The 22,155-nt window shown below is 40.5% G+C and overlaps 1 protein-coding gene across 5 annotated transcripts in view; it reads right to left on the minus strand.

Annotated features, from left to right (window-relative positions):
* CSMD1 (CUB and Sushi multiple domains 1) overlaps nucleotides 1-22,155 on the minus strand; it is a 2,034,404-nt gene that overhangs the window by 242,388 nt on the left and 1,769,861 nt on the right. For all 5 annotated transcript variants that reach the window (XM_031669914.1, XM_031669913.1, XM_031669915.1 and 2 more), the window contains 3 exons: nucleotides 13,832-14,035; nucleotides 12,789-12,913; nucleotides 11,809-11,905 (listed from right to left, as the gene is read on the minus strand). In XM_031669914.1, coding sequence (XP_031525774.1) covers nucleotides 11,809-11,905; nucleotides 12,789-12,913; nucleotides 13,832-14,035 — 426 coding nt within the window. The remainder of the gene's footprint in view (nucleotides 1-11,808; nucleotides 11,906-12,788; nucleotides 12,914-13,831; nucleotides 14,036-22,155) is intronic.

The following is a 22,155-nucleotide window of genomic DNA, read 5'->3' on the forward strand; positions in this document are numbered from 1 at the left end:
TAGTTATTCTCTGACTTCGTGCAAAGCAGAACCTTCCCTGATTAGGACAGAGCCTCAAAGACTTGAACCTCATCAAATCATTAAAGGCAATGAGCAGACCACCGGTGCCATGCCAAATATGACTGTTACAGCTTTAATCTGTCTTCCATTCTGCTCTTACCACATTCATCTCCTGCCTGGGCTAACGCAATAGCCATCAACTGAGCTTCAGAATGGATATTTGCCTTCTTCTTATGCATTTGTTCTGCACACAAAATAATCTGCTTACAATTAAGTAACGCTTGCACATTTTATTTCTATACATGGGCATAAGATGTGTCTTTTAATGAAATTGTAGGTCAACTTGATCTATACTGTGCTTTGAGAACTCATCCTATGGAGATGGGGAAATTTAATCTTTACCATGGCTGGGGATTCCTTTCCTGCCCCAGGATAGCCAACAGTCTCAGACTTTCGGGTCCCTGACTCCTTACTTCACATAAGCTCATTCTCCAACCTCACTTGGACCCTTGAATTTTAGCAGTTTCATGTTGTTATGCACACCTTTGAAAGAATGCTCTTTGACAAGTCCCTGGTCCAAAATATAGCCTAAGTGCATCAGGCTACCACTTTGTTTTCAAGGCCCAGTCACATCCTTGTGGTCCTGCAAGGAATTCAATGATATCTTAATTTCCTAGAGGACACCCAGGTCTGGGAAGGGCCATCACTGTCCTCTTGTCAGTCACTTCAGCTCCTTCAACATCTGCCTTCACCACCATCCTCTCTGCTTTCCAAAGCTGAGCCCTTTGAAAGACTAACTCCAGGAGGGGGTCCACCCACAGGTATGAATACCTGTTGCTTTTAGACCCAAGGTATGAATACCTGGCTCTCTCCTGGAACGAGGCTGGGAAAAATACCAGTGGAATGAGATGAAATAAGCTCCCAGTAAAACACACTGCTCCAAATGCAAAGGCAGCTTCTGTCAGGTATAATCTGATGACACGGTAAGGACTTCTTCTTGGTCTTGGGCTAACAAACAGAATCTTCTGTTGGGCTTACAAAGGTTCACCATAGTTTAAACATGTGCCTTAAGGAGTAAACTTTGGCCAATCAGTACCGAAGCTGCTACTGCAGTGTGTTGGAAGAAAAACAGCGAGAAAGCAGAGAAAAGAGAACTCCACATGTTCTCCTTCTTAACGGCGTGCATGTGTGTTTGTGTGTGTGCACACTCTTAGAGCCTTTTGAAGGTATAGAGTTCCTGCTTGAGATTTGGGGTCTATTCCTCCATTGGTTTTCCCTGGCTGCCAAGGTGGGTATTTTCTCTGGGAGGTGGGGTCATTTTAAGCCTGAATCCTTAGTGCATAATTCACTGTAAGAACACTGTGTGTGTTGAATGAGAAACACTTATGAAGTGTTTGCTGATATAACTCTTTTGCTTTTTGACCTTGATTTGATAGACAGGCAGAGAGATAAGTAGACAGACAATAGACAGATACATACATAATATTTTAACTAAAAAGTCATGGGGTCACAAACTATAAACCTCTCCTTGCTAATCACCTCAAAGATGTTGAAGAGAAGTTACTGTAAACTATGTAACAGGTAATGGAGGAAAGATGAGGGGTGGTTGCCAAGCGGATAACCTGGTGTGTCTCCAAAGAGAAAATTAATCTGCCTAAACTATACTTTCTCTCCTTTCCACAGCCTCTATAAGAAGCGAAGTGTTGGTTGTGCAACTGAAAACAGGGCACACCCAAAGCCTTGGAGAGAGACCAGTGAGGGAGGAGGAAGGAAGCAAGAAGTGGAAGGAGTGTCAGCTGCACTTGCTCATTGGCCCAACTCAGAGCCCTTTTTAGTATGAAGAAAACGGACATCCACTAAAGCACTGATTTTTTTATCCGTTTTATTCAATTTCCATGATGTTTGTTGTCCTCTCACTATTGCATTACTTTTGCATTTTTGGACAATATTTGTAGAAAGAACAATATATTACTATAGATCTAACTAATTTATCCAAATACATTTTCATTATATCATCTGCACTACTTTTTGACTGTTTTTACCTGTAATTTGGTATAATCAGTTACTTTTTCCACTCCATTAAATCAATTTAACTAACTATAAATCCTTTTAAAAACCATGTTTCTTCTTCACTTTCCACCTACCAATGACAGAAGCATCAGCTCAGTTTCACTTCTCATACAGTGTTTCATACTTGGTACAGTTTTTTCAATTGTACCCTCGTTGGGATGGGAGACTCCAGCTTTTACATTTTAAAATGTATTTAATGCCCTCCAGCCCCTAGCATAGTCATCTCCCATGCAGGTATTCCATACACAGTGTTTGACTTTTTTTTTTTTTTGAGACGGAGTCTCACTGTCACCAGGCTGGAGTGCAGTGGCATGATCTCGGCTCACTGCAACCTCTGTTCCCTAGTTCAAGTGATTCTCTTGCCTTAGCATCCTGACTAGCTGGGATGACAGGCATGTGCCACCACACCCAGCTAATTTTTGTATTTTTAGTAGAGATGGGGTTGCACCATGTTGGCCAGGATAGACTCGATCTCCTGACCTTGTGATCTGCCCACCTCGGCCTCCCAAAATTCTGGGATTACAGGCTTGAGCCACCGCGTCCGGCCTATTTGACTTTTTTGTTCATCTTCTCTGGACGTATTACAGTGGTATCAGAGAAACCTACTTCTTGCTTTAAAAAATTTTCCATAAGTTATTGGGGTACAGGTAGTTTATTTGGTTACATGAATAAACTCTTTAGTGGTGATTTGTGAGATGTTGGTGCACCCATCACCCAAGCAGTAGACGCTGCACCATATTTGTTGTCTTCTATCACTCACCCCCCTCCCACTCTTCCCCCTAAGTCCTGAAAGTCCATTATATCATTCTTATGCCTTTTCGTCCTCATAGCTTAGCTCTCACATATCTGTGAGAACGTACAATGTTTGGAGAAAAGCCTACTTCTGATGCCACTTACGTCTGCCACCCCTAGTCACTGAAAATGCTGTGGTATGCTCCAGTTCCATAAAGGAAAGGTGATCACCAGTCTCTTGTGTGTGAGTAACAAGTGCACTGTGCATTTGAAAGTGCTTTGTGAGTCCTCAGGCCCCTCTAACAGTGATTGTTAATTCAGCAAGCAGGTCCGTGAATGACAGCCCTGTTTGCACTCCTGTTATGAAAAAGAATCACTTGCTATCCTGTGAATAATGTGGGATCTGGGTGCCCTGGTGGCACACAGGAGAAGCGGGAACCCACCGCCAGGGGCGGCTGGGAGCACGATGCTGGGCTGGGCACCCAGGCACAGCTGCAGAGGGCACTTTCCTGCAGCAGCTTTCACATTGGGATCTTCTCAGAATGGCCTATAAGAAGCAGCTTATGCCCCTGCACAAAATGCAACGGAGTGATTTATTTAAATGGTGCCATAGGCAGAATGTTTTTGATCATATAGTTTTACTGTGGCCTGGATAGAACAATACATAACAAAGGAAAAAGAAACTGTATGATAGTCCCTGAAGGTTCTCCTCTCAGCACGGTGATATTTACCTCTCTTTAATATTGTCAGCCACAAAGTTGTATTTATTTTGTTCTATTTTATTCATTTATACTTTATAACCTGTCTATTTCCAAAAAATGATGTTAAGTGGCTTCCGATAAAATACCTACATACGTATGTTTGTCCAAATAGAAATAAAATACTAAAACATTGAATGATGGACATCAATTATTTTTTCTGAAATATGTACCTCTTATGACTACTCACTCTTGTTTGTATTCAATACCTAACTTTGTAAATGGTTTAATATCTCCTTTATAAACATTTTTAAAGTATCATAATTACAAAACAATTTAAATGTTGATAACGCTTTAACACATTCAAACTTTATGGCTGACTTGTCATTTCTCCATATAAAATGTTTTTAAAAAATTCATTCTAAACTTTAGAAAGAAATAATTTCTAACTTACAGAAAAGTTGCAAGTGTAGCATAATAAAACTGAAACATCTACTATTTCTCTATAGATAGAATTGTTAAGTCTATCTCTATATGTGTATGTATAAAATTATTTTATTCTAAATGATTTATGAGCAAGTTACAAGCATGATGACTCATTTCTCATAAAAATCCAGTGTCCACTTTTTAAAAACAAAACAGTTCTCTAAATCAAAAACGTAACACAGATACGACATGTCATCTGCTGACCTCCTTTAAATTCCATCCATCTGCCCTCAGGGCTTGGAGAGGACAGGACTCTACTGGAATCACTCAGGGCATCCTGTGTTAAACCCTCTGTTTTCTTTAGTCTGGAAGAGTATTCTGGTCTTTCCCTGTCTTTCATGAACTTAACACTTTTGAAAAAAAAAATAAGCAAGTTCTTTTGTGGGATTATTTTTGTTTTAAGTTGCGTTTGTCTGATGCTCTGTATGATTATATGAGGCCATGCATTTGGGGCGAGAATAGAAAGTGGGGTGCTGCATTCTTCCGAGGGCTTCTTACTGCTGAGCTCCCGTGGTGGGAGGGGGCTGGCCCCACGCGGGCTCACAGATGCTGATTCCAGCATCGCTTCCCGATGCCGCTCAGCATGACTGTGAATTCATATCAACTGCTTGCCATCAGCTGTGGTTGGAATATGTATGCCACAGCTATTGCAACGTGACACAATAATTCGAACTGCTGCTGCTGCTCCTTCTTCCTTCTTCCTTCTTCTTTCTTCCTCCTTCCTCCTTCCGCCTTCCCCCTTCTCCTTCTTCTTTTTGCTTTTGAGAGTGAGTTTCTCAGTATACCAATGCATACAACAGCCCATTCTTGACGATCTTGTGTCACTTGGTGAGAGAGGTGTCTGTAAAACCCCTCCACGCTGAAGGCACCTTTTTACTCCTTGTTAGGACTTAGGATTCACAGCGGAGAGGCACGAGGATGATGAGAGTCCTGTTTCTCATCAACACTTCACCCACTAACTTGTTGTGCCCTGACATTCCAGCCTGAGCCCATTATGAAAAGGCCTGCCAGACAATGACATTCACCCTTCTCCACGTATGAGCTGGCATTCTGCAGCCACGGAAAGCTTTAATTTTCATTCATTTTATGAGTTCATTAATCTAATTTTGTCAGTATAAAGTTACAAATTTCTATGTTTGTTGTTGTTGCTGTTGTTTTAGAGACAGGTCTCCCTCTGTCACTCAGGCTGGAGTGCAGTGGTGCGTTCACAGCTCACTGCAGCCTTGAACTCTTGGGCTCAAGCCATCCTCCCACCTCAGCCTCCTGAGTAGCTGGGACTACAGATGCACACCACCGACTCAGCTCATTTTTTTTTATTTTTGTAGAGATGAGGTCTTGCTATGTCGCCGAGACTGGTCTCAAACTTCTGGCCTCAAGTCATCCTTCCACCTTGGCTTCCCAAAGTGCTGGGATTATACGCGTGAGCCACCATGCCAGATCATAAAGGTCTATTTCATACAAAATGGTTTGTCTCGATGTATTCCTACCACAGCTTGGTAGTCAGTATTTCTCCAAGAAATGCTGTTTCCTTTAATGGGAGAATGGTGTTTAGAAGGGCAGTTAGAAAGCAGAATTTGGGTGCTACTGGGCTGTTGTTTATACCTCTCAAAAGACAGAGGTAGAAAATAAAATATGTACATACACACATACACACTATATTTATGTCTATAGCTATATATATATACTAAAACCAAGCGTTCACCCCAAGATCCCTAATTCAAACCATGCATTCACCTCAATATCCCTAATTCAAATCCAATGCAAACAGGCCCATCCTAGCCTTCGTCATTTCCATTTTCGCATTCATTCTACCCCTGACAACATGAACAGGAACTGTGAGCAAATCCTGTTTGTGCACAAAGAGCCACTTATTCTTCACACTTCCAGATGCCTGGCCCAGAGTGAAGAAAGAAAAGATGCACAGCCAGAAGGAAAAGGAAGTTCTGCTTTCTAAATTGGAACAAATGCCATGTAGCCCTCAAAAGAAAAGGAGGCTGGGCTTTGGAAAACTTGTGTGGGGTGAACACACGAAACCTGAGGCCGGTGTTTGCTTTGCTATTTTCTTCATTAGACCTTGGGCCTTACGACTTGTAGTACACAGGAAGGGAGTGACGAATTGAGAGAGAACAGAACTATAAAGTTGACCTCCAAAAATTGCGAACCAAAAGTTTGCAGAGGCAAAGAAGGATGGAAGGCCCTCTTAGATACCTGGTCTCAGTTGAAAAGGAAAGAGAACAACGGGGTCTGCTTGGACTGTTATTAGGAGAACAGAGGCAAAAGAGAGACTAGAAATAATGATTTTAGGCCAGGCACAGTGGCTCATGCCTGTAATCCCAGCACTTTGGGAGGCAGAGGCAAGTGGATTACCTGAGGTCAGGAGTTCGAGACCAGCCTCACCAACATGAAGAAACCCTGTCTCTACTAAAAACACAAAATTAGCCAGGTGTGGCGACACATGCCTATAATATCAGTTACATGGGAGGCTGAAGCAGGAGAATTGCTTGAACCCGGGAGGCAGAGGTTGCAGTGAGCTGAGATCATGCCATTGCACTCCAACTTGGGCAACAAGAGCGAAACTCCATCTCATTAAAAAAATCTAAAAGATATATAATAAATAATATATAAATGTAATACATATTATATATTTATATATTATACATTAATATATTGTATAATATATAATATATAAATAATAAATAATACAAATATATGTATATATTTTTCATATATTATATATAACCATATGACATATATGACATACATTATATGTTATTATATTATATACAGATTATATATTTGTCATATATGTCATATATGATATATGATATATATAAAATATATTATATTATATATAAATATATTATATATAATATATGATCTATATATTACAATAGATGTCATATATTATATATAATCTATATATTATGTGACATATATAATCATATATAATGTGCATATGTATGTGTGATTATACATCTGATTATAATGATTTACTCGGTGACTGAGTGAAGGCAATCTTTAGACCCACGACTAGATGAGCCTACCATCCCTTCATTCCGGTTGGCCCTCACCAGCCACAGCACTCATTCCTCTTCACTTGGGGAGGAGCAAATGAAAGCTAGAGGGGCCAGATGTTTTCAGACTAAACTGCGCAGGAGAGACACAGAGCAAGAGTGTTCCCTTCTCTACTGCCCCTTCAGAATATCGACCATTATATGGTGCATCAGAGTTAAATTAGGACGTCTTCTTGATTATTCTTTCTGAGTGAACATACAAATGGACTTGATATTCACAGTGGCCACAGCCCTAAAGAAAAACATTCCTAATTTGTGAACATGGTTCTTCTCATATTTTCCCCACAATATGCATAGGGGACAAGGACAGAAAGCAGCTGAGACGAGGATGATTGGTGGTTAATGAGGCTCATTCACAAGAAAACCGTTGTCTTAAAATGTGAAAACATCTTAGAATAACTATAAACCACTCCTATATCAGACATCTCCACAGCCTCTCAAAAAATGTAAATGCCTAAATGTTAAACTGTGAAAAGTGAGTGGTCTGTTTAACTTCAGAACATGTACACTTGCAATATTGTACCCAGATGTATATTCTTTAATAAAATTAATTTTAGATATAAAAAATTCAATTTAAGTGAATATGAAAACATTTTATCAGCCTGACTCTCTTAATTTATAGACTTATTATAGAAAACAATGGTATTTTATGTTGTTAGACCTAATCACATTATTTTAAACTGGATATACATCTTCATATAATAGTTACTAAATTTTTTTATTTGATAGTAGGGTTATTGTTCATTCATATATTTTATTTATTTTATTTAACTTAGTTTTCTAAAACATTTACATCTTTGCATTTTTTACTAAGGAAATTGAAAGCAACAAGCTAAATATTTCATAATTATTTGTATGAGACAACTTTTTTTTTTTAAGATAGAGTCTCACTCCGTCGCCCACGCTGGAGTACAGGGGCAGGATCTTGGGCTCACTGCAGCCTCTGCCTCCTGGGTTCAAGCAATTCTCCCACCTCAGCCTCCTGAGTAGCTGGGACCACAGGTGCGTGCTTGGCCAACTTAAAAAACAAATCTTTTGTAGAGATGGTGTTTTGTTATGTTGCCCAATGCTGGTCTCAAACTCCTGGGCTCAGGCAATTCTCCCACCTTGGCCTCGTAAAGTGCTGGGATTACAGACATGAGCCACCACAATCATGTAAGCCTACATGTATCCTAAAATGTTGTGATGAAAATCAAATATTATGAGGAAAGATTAAAAGGTTGTAAGGCTAACACCTGTATTTTAACCTGTATTTTCTCGGTATTTTATCATAAGTATTTTTATCCCTGGTATATGTTACATCTCAGAAATATGAAAAAGGCAAAAAAATAGTATAAATTCTGCTCACATCATTGATATATTAGTTATTATGTAACAAAGAATTGTTCTGCTCTTTATCCCTGATATCCAGGAGGTAAACTCTAAGCCCTTGGTATTTCCCAGGTGGCAGGAGTGCCTTTGTGGTCCATGGAGGAGCTTCTCACACCACACTGTCTGTGGTCATTGTGATGATGATTATGAGTATGGTAACTCAGGAAGGGGGCTGGGCAAGCTGGAAAGACCAGTAATAGGATTAGAGGGTCGAGGCATTGAGCCATGTGATATCAGCGCAACCTCCCAATCTCTGGGCAGGGAAGGGAGCTGGAGGTTAAGTTCAACCCTGTAGCCAATAATTCAATCAACCTTGTCTGTGTCAGCAAAACCCTGTAAACACTCTGGCACCAAAGCTCGGGTGATGATGCACTTTGAAGTGCTGGAAGTCCTGAGGACATAGAGGCTTCCTGTTTGGGACCTTCCCAGATGTCACCCTATGAGTCTCTTCATCTGGCCAGTCCTGGTTTGTGTCCTTTGTAATATAATCTTAATCATATGTATAAGCCCATTGCTTTCTCAAGTTCTGCGAGGTACTCTAGCGAACTATCAAGAACTGAAGGGACCATGGACCCCCTAAATTGGTAGCCAGTTGGTGAGAGTGCAGGTGTCCTAGGTGACCCCAGGGCTTGCAGCTGATGTCAGAGGGGAGTCCTGTGGAGAAGCATGAAGTGCACGAACTCCGTGCTAACTCCAGGAAATTAGTGTCAGAATTGCATTGCAGTGGTGTTTATTTCAAACATATTTTTTCAAATTTTCTCCTGGCCAACTCCAAAAACTGAAGTTAATAAGAAGGAGATTGTTGTTATTTTTCATGCACACAGAGGCAATGTGGTCACTTCTTTTTTCCATTAGTAAGGCATTTCCCTGCTAACTGGCTAATCCAACATGCAGCTGTTTTAATTTGGCCATCTCCTGCTTTCTGCTGGTAATGCTTGCATTTGTGTGTAAAATGTGTTCTGTCACGGATTCATGACTGAGAACATTAGGTGAAAAACTTAATTCAATATTAAATACTCTCTTTTGAAAAATTAGCCTATTTCTAATATTAATTAGGATATATGAAAATATTACACATCTGAAGCTAAGCTCACTTGTGATAGTTACTCAAGGGAAGGCTTAATATGAAGTTGCTGTACAACAGTTGATAAATCCAAATATATGTGAATGATAAGATTTGATCCTCAGATTAAAAGTGGCAAAACACACACGTTGTAAGCAGATTTTACCAATTGAATTCATAGACTGTGCGGTAGGTGCTAGGAATTGTGGGTGACACTCAGAGATTAATATAGATTCTGAAGAAACTTAAATCTCTAGAAAATAAAAGAATACTTTACTTAAAAATGACCAACCCAATTCAATATTTGAGTGTAGAATACAGAAATGGACACAGACTGCGTGGCTCCTGTGACCTGAAGGATTATCCTCTCTCTCTTTCACTGATTTGTCTAGCTGTATTTTACTCATCTGTTAAAATATTTTAATTTTTGCCAGGTAGTTTTTTTTTCTCTTAAATCTTAAAAAAAAGTGTGACTTTGTTTCCCTCCTATAACACCCATCACCTGCCTGTAATGCTGTCTATTTACCAAATATTATTTATATAATTACATTAAATGTTGGCATCTGTGTAGATTTTAACTGGTGTTGCTGTTGATGCTTTTTAATGACAGAGGTCTTATCTTTTATTCCTAACAACAAACACAGTGCCTGGTATCTAGCAGGTACTTTAAGAGATCACATGCTAAGCTAAACTACTGCAAGAGCTATGTGCTCAGGGGAAGAAAGAGGGGCTTCCTAGTGGAGATGGGTCTTGACTTCTAGCTTTTAAGGACAGTAATGGGCTATTTGAAATAAAAGTTCCTAAAAGTATAAATAGTACACAGACAGACAAACATGGATTGTGAGTGACAAATAACAATAAGATGGTAGGTTGGCTTTTTATTGCCCAACATCTTAAATGACCATGCCCAAATAAAAATATGGTTTTATTTGCTGAGAACCAGAGATAAGATCTTTGAACCATTTGAAGTGATAAAATGAAAGTTGTATTAGACATTGTGAATGGCCTGTACACTATCTATTTTCTTTATTTTTTTAACCTGTTGAGTAAAAGTAGAATGGAAATGTTTAGGGAAGAAATATTTAAGAAAGTTAAGAAAAATATATACATATATATTCCAGCCTCCCTTTGCAGTAGAGATAAACAACAGACAGAATTCAGACCAATGGGATAGAAGGAGTCAGCTGCTGCAAGCAAGAAGGCACTCATGGAAAATATTACTTTTTCTGTGTCATCTTCGACAATTCTCTAGTACCTAATCTTTGTTCTTCATTGGTAAAAGAGAGATAATAATCCCTTAGAACTTAGTTGGTGCTGTCATATTGGCTAGTTTTTGTAATTTTAGTAGAGACGGGGTTTTGCTATGTTGGCCAGGCTGGTCGCGAACTCCTGACCTCAGGGGATCCGCCCGCCTCAGCCTCCCAAAGTGCTGGGATTACAGGCGTGAGCCACCGCGCCTGACGCTATTCAAGATAAAATTAAGCATTCATGTTAACACACATTCATAATGGGGCAAAGTAAAGGCTCAGGAACTGTGGGCGACTGTGAGGACAGTGGTGACCAGGGTCAGTAATGACCAGGGTCAGTGATGACCAGGGTGATAATGGCAATATTGATCATCATCACTTCTCTTCCATTCATGAAGTTTGAGTCCTAATGCTATTACACAAAGTGAAAGAGGGAGGTGTCATGCATCTGGAGGCAGGATATACTGTTAAACAAAAGCAAAACTGAGATCCGAATGACGCACCAGGGCAACGGGAAGAGGAGACTTACTTACAGGGCATTTGGAAAGCAGAATCTTCAAGGCGGGCGCATTCATGAGAGTCGGAGGTGTAAGGAAGAGTAAGAGAGGGTGGACTTGTCGTGGACTACAATTTCATCTCTGGCTACATATGAGTAGAGTAGAATCTCAGGACTAGCTGAGCCCACATGCTCTGTGTAATAGTCCCAGACTGCCTAATGTCAGGCTGTGCATTTGAAGAGGTGAGAACTGTTTCCTAACCTCTGCCTCTTCGCTGCCTCACATTATTATTCCTGGCTTCTGCTGCCAGCCTGAGAACCTGCCACACGTCAAAGCTGTGCTGCCTGACACTTTTAGATCGATCTCCTGCTCGTGGAGAACACAGCCTTCTTTTTTCTCACCTGTTTCTCGATGGTCTTACTCTAAGACTTTCAGCACTAGAGCAACCCTTATGGAGACAGAAGAGATGTATAGAAAATGTCTACGTGGAGTGTTTGTTGTTATTTAGGTTGCTTTCTTGGTGTTTGCAGATTTTGAGTCACAAAGGTCAGGAAATTGATTCCATCTTACCTGAGAAGCTTCCCAGTCTGGGTGCGGTCACGTCCCCACCGTCGTGGATCTCAAGGGAGTCCCAGTTTTGTTCCGTGGCAAAACTGATCACTTGGATCTACCAAACCATAACATTAAGTTAATATTGATTTTTGGCTTAACATAATTAGTCTAATTAGATAGGGTATTGGGGTTTTTCATGATTAAGGTGTATATATAGGTATATACCTGTACCTGTATATATACTTATATATATACCTTAATCATGCCTCCAATACCATAATATTATATATATATATATATATATAAATATATATGTACACACACACACCTTAATCATGAAAATCTATCTATCTATCTATCTGGCAAAATTTAAAAAACAAACCATGAAAGAACAATTTATTTTTCTTTTCTTTTTTTTTTTTTTTTTTTTTTGAGATGTAGTCTTGCTCTGTCACTCAGGCTTGAGTGCAATGGCATGATCTTGGCTCACTGCAACCTCCGCCTGCTGAGTTCAAGCAATTCCCCTGCCTCAGCCTCCCTAGTAGCTGGGATTATAGGTGTATACCACCGTGCCTGGCTAATTTTTGTATTTTTAGTAAAGATAGGGTTTCACCATGTTGGCCAGGCTAGTCTCGAACTCCTGATCTCAAGTGATCTGTCTTGGCCTCCCAAAATGTGGGGATTACAGGCATGAGCCACCGTACCTGGCCAAGAGAACAATTTCTACAAATGGTACTTTTGATAGTTTTTATTCTAAAAAATTTAAATTTTATTCTAAAAAATTATATTTATTCAAAATATAGAAACACGATTAGAAATATTTTGTAGAAATACTAAGAGAAGGGAAACAGAGTATAGTCTATGTATTTAAAATAACCAATATAAAAGGAAAAAAAGAAAGAGAGAGATGGAAAGAAAGAAAGAACAAAAGAACGAAAGAAAGCAGCCCACAGACCCCAGCTGAGCCCTGTCGTAGACTGTGGACTTCAAGGACTCACCTGAATTCCCGAGCCCTCCGTAACTATGATCTTCCATATACAGTTCAAGTTGTTTCCGTAGGGCTCAGGGTAGCCAGGGGACAGAATTGTACCTCTTCGCTGAGTGAAATTACCACTGCATGGTACTAAAACACAGAATCACAGGTCATTAAATAAAGTGCCACGGTACAGTGTTGATTTGGCATGCAGTTTTCTTTCACTGCGTGACCAGACAGTGAGAGAAAATGTATGTGAACAATGATACGTTAAATGGCATTTTGAGCCAAGGTAAAATTTAGTGTTTTCTCTTTTAAATTAGCAATATAATTGATTATTACCTGTTATGCTACTGAGTTATAGATCTTGAGTCTATAAAAAAATCTATCCAAGTTCTCTAAGACGGGATGGTGTCTAATGATGGCATCTCCAAAGTGAATTCTGTTTAGAATAATTTACCTACTATAATTTGAGGACCTTGGCAGAGTCTTCTCTTCTCCATGCAGACACGCATCTCCAAATGATATTAATGGGATTTATGAGCAAAGTCAAGAGAAGAGGCGCTTAAAATGTACAAATGATTCAAGTGCTAATCATGATTGTACTAGGGTTTTCCACACAAAACGAAGCAGGTAAACTACAACAAGGTCATTGTTATCCAGCCTGCATTTTATCTATTACTTTTCAAACATTCATCAGCACCAATTTATTAAAAGGACGTTACACAAGTAACATAGCAAATCAACATGATAATGATTTTTTCCCAAAACGAAATTATGTTCTATGCTCATGACTTTAGAGTTGATGGCCTACTTCATAAATATGGAGAAGGGAAACATGCTTTATCCTTACTAAGATGAAGAGTTGTTTTATGAAACACAGTAATTTTTAGGGTTTGGCTACTAACTCAATTATTTCCCATGAAACAAATTGCCCTTTAAATGGGTCATGAGCCAGATGGATTTACGTAGCCTGGATAGAAGAACGAGAAGCAACTCTTTGGCATCACCACACAGTTCTGGTGGGCAGCCCTGCGCCCGTAATTCCCGCTTAGGGACACCGCTTACCCACACAGCTGGGGATCGTGTCGTTCCACTGCGCCAAGGCATTGGGCACGGACTGGCAGTGGAGCGCCGTGGAACCCTGAAGCAGGTATCCTGGGTTGCACTCGAATCGGACGATGGAGCCTGCCGAAAACTCAGAACCGATTCTCCTTCCGTATCTGGGCTCGGGGACAGAGCTGCACTGGGTGTCGCTGGTACGAGGAACAGCTAGAAGCAAAGCACAGAACACAGCCATCTGTATCTCCATCAGCAAGCCAGGATGTTTTGTGGGAAGTGGGTTTAAGATGGGGCCAAGGAGAGCTGATGCAGACAGAGAATTTAATAACACCTCCAACAATCGCTATATAGAGAGTGATTTGAAGAGCTGGGACCACGCAGAGCTGGTGCAGATAGAGAAGTTAATAAAGCCTCCAATAATCGCTATAGAGAATGATTTCAGGAACTGGGACCACGTAGAGCTGGCGCAGATAGAGAAGTTAATAAAGCCTCCAACAATCGCTATAGAGAATGATTTGAGGAGCACGTTCCCAACTGCACTTAGTCCTCAGGACCATCTCAGTGTCCTCACTTCAGATGAGGAAAACAGCATAAAAAGACTCAGTGCCTTATGAGGACTGATTGATATTCAGGCGATTACATTTAATCATCCTGCTGGTGATAGTGAGGTGACTAACAAGGTGTACTTGTCCTCACAGGCCTCACAGTCTAATGAGAAAATCTACCACATGAATGATTTCTTATAATATGGCCATTGTGATGCAATAAAAATATTAAGATAAACTACCATCAGATCCAGCAATCTCACTTGTGTGTACTTATCTAAAGGAATTTAAATTGGGATCCCAAAGAAATATCGGTACTCTCACATTCATTGTAGCATTCTTCAAAATAGTCTAAATGTGCAAACAACTTAAATGTCTATCATCAGATGAACAGATAAAGAAACCGTGGAGCAGATACTCAATGGAATACTATACAGCCTTGAAAAAGAAGAAAATTCTGCTATCTGTAATAACACGGATGAACCTTGAGGACATCACGCTAACCGAAATAAGCAAATAAGCAGTCTCAGAAGGACAAACACCTTATGATTTTACTTCTGTGGGGAGATCTAAAGTAGTGGCACTCACAGAACCAGAGAGATTTACACTGGTAGTTACTGGAGGCTGGGGAACAGGAAAACGGGAAGCTACTTTTGAGTGGGTATAAAGTTTCAGTTATGTAAAATGAGTAGGTCCAGGAGATCTGCTCTACAAGCACTGTGTTTACAGTTAAGAGGGTAGATTTCCTAATGAGAACACCTGTTCCACATGCAACTGTGTTGCCTTTAGTCCTCCCTAAAGTCACCTAGGATGAGCCCAAATCTTAACAGGCCCCGGCTGGGTACGGTGGCTCATGCCTGTAATCCCAGCACTTTGGGAGGCCGAGAAGGGTGGATCACTTGAGGTCAGGAGTTTGAGACCAGCCTGGCCAACATGGTGAAACCCCATCTCTACTAAAAAATACAAAAATTAGCCAGGTGTGGTGGCACATGTCTGTAATCCCAGCTACTCGGGAGTCTGAGGCAGGAGAATCGCTTGAACCTGGGAGGCATAAGTTGCAGTGAACCAAGATCGCGCCACTGCACTCCAGCCTGGGCGACAGATTGAGACTCTGTCTCCAAAAAAATAAATAAAATAAAAAATGAAAAAATAGCAAGTCCCTCCGGTTCTCTCTTGATGAGACTTTCCTAGGTTCTGCATAATGGGTGGCCTTCGTTGTTGCAGCAAGCGAAAACCCAAGTATATGGAATGACGCGTGTGTATCTCAGGTCTTCTTTGGGTAGTAGGTACTGACAGGTGAGTATCAGTGCAATGTGGGGGGTGAGATAACTATTCAGGTTGTATGGCAGAAACTGCCACCTACAGGAGATATTCCTATTTATCAAAAGGAGCGTGGGATAAAGATTAAAAAATACTTCAATTGGCAAAGAGGTCCGTCACACCAGGCAAACTCTGAAAATAGTTATGCACTTTGAAATTTGCGTATTTTGCTTTTGTCCTCTGCCATGAAAAAGACAGTATTCAGGTACTGTCTCTGGGATTCTATCCTCCTCAGTTCTTGTGTGTCTTCACCCTAAATGTACAGTCCTTTATCAGAATGTGCTCACGTACTCATTTTCTCTTAAAATAACCCTTCTATCTTCCCACAGCTTTTTCTAACACACTAGAATCTGTTTTATTTATTTATTTTCTGTTGAATTAGAACAACAACCGACATGATTTGGGTAACTGCTGCTGGGGAAGCAGTTCCATGAAAATGAAAACTGGCAGATTATTTTGATTAAATGACATTTCAATTTGGTGTTGAGATATTTTCTATACAAAGGAAAAATTAATAAGTGTCTACCTTTCTAACAGCACTGATGTGGAAAATAATTTATGGTTTTTTTTTTTTTTTTTTTTTTTTTTTTTTTTTGAGACGGAGTCTCGCTCTGTCACCCAGGCTGGAGTTCAGTGGCCGGATCTCTGCTCACTGCAAGCTCCGCCTCCTGGGTTTACGCCATTCTCCTGGCTCAGCCTCCCGAGTAGCTGGGACTACAGGCGCCCGCCACCTCGCCCGGCTAGTTTTTTGTACTTTTTAGTAGAGACGGGGTTTCACCGTGTTAGCCAGGATGGTCTCGATCTCCTGACCTCGTGATCCGCCCGTCTCGGCCTCCCAAAGTGCTAGGATTACAGGCTTGAGCCACCGCGCCCGGCCAATTTATGGTTTATCAGAATCATTCTTCTCCAAGCTAAAAATGAAATACAGAGTAACTATAATATTCTATTACAGGTTGAGTATCCTTTATCTGAAATGTTTGGTGTTTCAGGTTTTGAATTCTTATAGATTTTGGAATATTTGCGTAAACATAATAAGATATCTTAGGGATGGGACCCAAGTCTAAACATGAAATTCATTTATGTCTAATACATGCCGTATACACATAGGCTGATACACCTTCTACACATGCTTTATCCTTGTTAAGATGATGACTTGGTTTATGAAACACAGTAATTGTTAGGGTTTGGCTAATACTCAATTGTTTCCCACAAAACAAGTTGCTCTTTAAATGGGTCACGAGTCAGACGGATTTATGTAGCCTGAGAAGCGCAAGAAGCAGCTCTTTGGCACCATGGAGAAGCTCTGGTGGGCAGCCATTTTATACAATATTTTATATTTTAAATACAAATACAATATTTTTAATTATTTTGTGCATGAGACAGTGTTGACAGCATTTTCTATTGTGATTCGTCCATTACATGGGGTCAGGTGTGAAATTTTTCCTTTGTGGAGTCATGTTGGTGCTCAAAACATATCAGATTTTGGAGCATTTAGGATTTTGGATCGTCGGATTAGGGATTCTCAATTCATATAACAAAATAGTTCTTGAAATTATTTTTGTCATGCCTGAGTATTTTGTTAGAGTTGAATAACGGTATGAAGAAAAAAAAAAAAAAGATATCCCATAGAGGCTGCCACAATCATCTCAAAGATCTTTCACAAAATGAAGAACTATTGCCAGTGGTGGTTTTTCTACTTACGCTGGATTGCTTACAAAATACCCGCTATCGTGGCAAAGGTTCCACTTATCTAAGAGGCTTCAGGTATTTGCATCGCTTACTTGTATATTTGAGAGCTATGCAAACATATTTTTATCTTTGAGAGATACAGGGTATCACTGTCATTCCAAGTTCCCAAAATGAGGAGAAATGCAGCACCAAGGGCCATGTGTACCCACGTCACTTTCTTCATGAATTTGATAGTGGTCTATTTTCAAGGAAAATGACAGTAAATGAAGAACACTTGCATCTGGATAAATTACGAAGAAAGATTTTTAGAGGAAGAAGTTTAGAAAGTGAAGAGACCAATTTTAAGTATTTGAGACAGTAGGACAGGGAGAAGCTGTGGAATGGAGACATCACAGCTCCACTGAATGTCTGGGAAGCGGGTGGGTGGAAATCAGACCGTGCTCTGTGACTTCCTCCTCCCTGCCAGTCCTCTGGCTCTGGCCCTTCGTCTGGACATTTCAGACAGCATCCGAGAGAAATTCTATTGTCTGTCATCATCATTCTCTATCTTTTAGTAAATATTGCACACTGCCGTGAAGCCAAATTGAAATCAGCCCGGCGGAAAAGTGAGCGGGAATGAGGTCAGCCTGGAATAGAGGGTGATCAACAAAATGATTGACTTCTCAGGTCAGACAACCATGTTTCTTCGGAGGCAGGATGTCCTCCTCTGGGGTTCTGAGGTGCTGGAAGTGGGAAGCAGTGCGAATGTGTGCGCACCTGTCGGGAAAAGCCGGAAACGTATTGTGACAGGTTTCATGATCACCCTTCAACACCACAAATGCTCTAAGCTACAGCTACGTGCTGCTCCTTTACCGCACCTCTGTTACAGTCGATGTGAAAACCACAACAACAATAATAAAATAAATCCGAATGCATGGAGGACTCACTGGCAACACCTCAGTGGAGCAGTTTTGATTTAGTGACTGAGGGACATTTTCTATCTCAAAATCATTCCTCTCTCATGGTTGAAAAATCAGGTTGGACAAGCCATTACTAGTCAATGAATTAAAATATATATCACTGGATTGCAAGCAAAATTTTACATTTATTCTTCTTTGCAAAGAATATGCATTTTATAAGCTCTTGATACAAATGTGAGGTTTTAGATGTGGAAAACCAACTAAGCCACATAATTCATGCCATCTAAAAAGAAGAAGAAACCAAGGGAAAATCAATCAAAACATGTATTTGCCTGTCCAGAAATAACCTCAAGTAAAGAAACACTTAATGTACATCTTTCCTACCCAAATTGAGAAAAAAATATTTCTGCGTTTATACCTCTGTTTACTTTCAGGAGACCATTCGATTAACTATTTTATTTTATTTTATTTTTGAGGTGGAGTCTTGTTCTGTCACCTAGGCTGGAGTACAGTGGTGTGATCTAGGCTCACTGTAATCTCCGCCTCCCAGGTTCAAGCAGTTCTCCTGCCTCAGTCTCCCAAGAAGCTGAGATTACAGGCACATGCCACCACACTTGGCTAATTTTTTTTTCTTGTACTTTTAGTAGAGATGGGGTTTCACCATGTGGATCAGGCTGGTCTTGAACTCCTGAGCTCAGACAATCTGCCTGCCTTGGCCTCCTAAAGTGCTAGGATTACAGGCATGAGTCACCGTGCCTGGCGTAATTAACTATATTCCCATGAATGCTAAAGAGACCAAGTCTTTCCAGCAGAAGACCCTGGAAGAAGAAAGCCTTGAGCTCCTGAGCCTCGGATGCAGGTGCTGCTTCAGGTAACGAGCCTGGGAGAGGAGAACCCAGGTAGAGATGGTGACCTGGAAAACATGACTTGGAAAGAAAAAGTCCTGGCCAATGGACATTTATAAGCTGGGCACTGTGGAGGAGGTTCAATATAGAAATATGGTTTCCTTTTCCCTTTAAAATGTACAGCAAATCCTTGCAGTTTACTCATTTTGGTGTGAGTGTGTTATTTGGAAGGAACTGAAGGCAGCATTGAATTCTACGTTGAAACAAATTACAGGAATAGGCTCTTTATGAAAACAGACAGGCATAAATATAAGACCATTGAAAAAAGTAGCATTGATGAGGGACTCTCCCACATGAAGGTTTATTGAGACACAATCAATCATGCACATCAGAGGGATGGGGGAGAAGACAGGGCAGGGTGGGCAGCTGTGACCAGCCTGCCTTAAATCCTCAGGAGCCTCGGAGCAGGCAGCAAAGAGAAGGATGTGGGCTCTGCCTCCCTTGGCCTCTTTTCAGGCGGATTGATTCTAATGTTGAAAGACATGAATTACGGGCCAAAGCAAAGTCTCTAAATGCGATGTAATTACTTAATGGTATAGAATCAATGGCCTCTTCTAATCCTGGAAGAAGCAGACTGTGCTGGAGTTACTAAGAAATGGTTTGTGTGATGTTCTGCTTTTGCATTTTGCTAAGAATATGTTGATTTTAGGCGTGATATATTTCCTGTGAAATGGCAAAGATCCCTAAACCTGTATAACCACAGCCAATCATGCAGGTTCTTCCAGTCCCTGCTTGATGGTACAAGGCCAGGGAACTTAGAGGGTACAGGGGAGGCTACAAGAGTCTCCTCCACTGTGAACACTCAGGGAATTCCCGGGAGCTCAGAAACTGGTATAAAACACTTTCTGCTTGATGCCAAAAAGCAAATGTACAAAGCTGAACATGTTCAGCATTTAAAAGCAAGAATTGTGTATCTCCCATGTCTTCAAGAAAGCTTGCTAATGCCAGGAAAAAATGTAACCATGGTTCAGACTTGGAATATTAAAACTATCAGAGGTGTTTGATCCAGAGAGACCCCATCTTCAATAGGGGCTGTGTAAAATGAGACTGAGACCTACTGGGCTAAATTCACAGGAGGTCAAGCATTCTAAGTCACAGGATGAGATAAGAGGTCGGCACAAGCTACAGGTCACAAAGATCTTGCTGATAAAAGGATGTAGTAAAGAAGCTGGCTAAAATCCTCCAAAACCAAGATGGCTTCTAAAGTGGCCTCTGGTCATCCCCACTGCTCATTATACATTAATTAAAAAGCATTAGCATGCTAAAAAAAACACTCCCACCGGCACCATGACAGTTTACAAATGCCATGGCAATGCCAGGAAGTTACTCTAAAGGGCCTAAAAAGGGGAGAGACCCTAGTTAAAGGAATTGTCTACCCCTTTCCCAGAAAACTCACAAATAATCCACCACTCGTTTAGCATATAATCAAGAAATAACAGCAAGTATAAGCAGCTGAGTGGCCCAGGCCACTGCTCTAAGGAGTAGCCATTCTTTATTCCTTAACTTTCCAAATAAACTTGCTTTCACTTTACTCTATGGACTCGCCCCAAATTCTTTCTTGCGCGAGATCCAAGAACCGTCTCTTGGGGTCTGGATCTGGACCCCTTTCTGGTAACAAAACCATTACAGAGACTCTCATACTTCAGGAGGGGAATAATTCGATTTCTTTTCATGCCAGCTTCTCACCATAGCTTTTGCTTCTCAATGCTATTTGATTATATCACAGCTGAGGGAGTGGTTACTGATTCAGAGTGGGGTGAAAGGTTGGGAGGGCAGGACACACGCCTGAGCTACAGCTGCAAACAGTGCTCCATTATCACCGAAACCTGTTGGTCATGCAGGTCACTCATCTCAGTCTCCACACCACTGCTTCCGTCACTGGAGATCAGTGGATTGTGAGTGCTTCCTTGCTGGTAGGGTGGATCATGACCAAGCCGGTTTATTCAGCGGCACCAAACTAAAGATAAGAGAAGCTCCTCGCAAGTACTGGCTCACCATGGACACATCCATGCTGAAGGGTTATCCAGTGTTTCATTCTGAAGGGTCACTCACCACAGCCTTCTCTGGGGTGCCCTGTGATCTAACTCACACCTTCTTCTCTCATGCTTTCCAAATGTACCCTTCTGCTCTCAAGCAGTGTGGAAAACAAACAAAAACCCAGCAATTGCATAGGTTCACTAGAATACTGCATTCAAAAGCCTCTAGACTTCCATTGCTTCACAAGTTCAGAAAGATGGTAACATCATCATTAATTATGTCTTCATATCACTAACCAGGATGACATGGGGGGTGGGGAGCAGAGGGCTAGAGACCATGATCTGTGCATGTCTGGAGTCACACACACGTTTTCTGCACACTGACACTGTTGCAAGCATTTTTCACGGCAGCCCCCAGCAGCTCTTTATAACTGAACTGTGTCTGTTAACAAGGGTTAGGTATCCTACAGCCACAGAAATCATAAAGTCTATGTGCAATTTGAGGTTGAATTTGTTTATGAAAGAATGAAGCTGTAGTGGTGTATGAAAGTACTGTTCAGAATATTTTTATATAATAGAGTTCAAATAATTTTTAGGCTTCAGTGTAACTACTGCCTTTCAAGAAGCAATGTTCAATTTAACTTTTCATGTGTACTCAAAACTTTTACCACTGCTGTTGAGTAATTCATAAGTTGCATTTATAATTCTAGTTCTTTACCTCCAGAAAAACTTAGTTTTTGATAAAAAGACATCAATTTTTTTTTTGCATAAACACACTAGTAGGAGTAAAGCAAGAGAAGGAGGTATTTAGAAATTTATAAAATATTAAGGATGTTAGAGTCATTATATACTCTTGAGGACAAGAAAAATAAATTTCCTCTATAAATGATGTTCTTTTCTTTCTACTTTTCTGTATCTTTGACATTTTGATGAAAACGTATTACTTTAAGCAAAATTTTTAAAATACATGCCTTCCAAGGACAACATTTGAATATA

The sequence above is a fragment of the Papio anubis genome, chromosome 8 (assembly GCF_008728515.1).
Source record: "Papio anubis isolate 15944 chromosome 8, Panubis1.0, whole genome shotgun sequence".
Taxonomy (NCBI): Eukaryota; Metazoa; Chordata; class Mammalia; order Primates; family Cercopithecidae; genus Papio; species Papio anubis.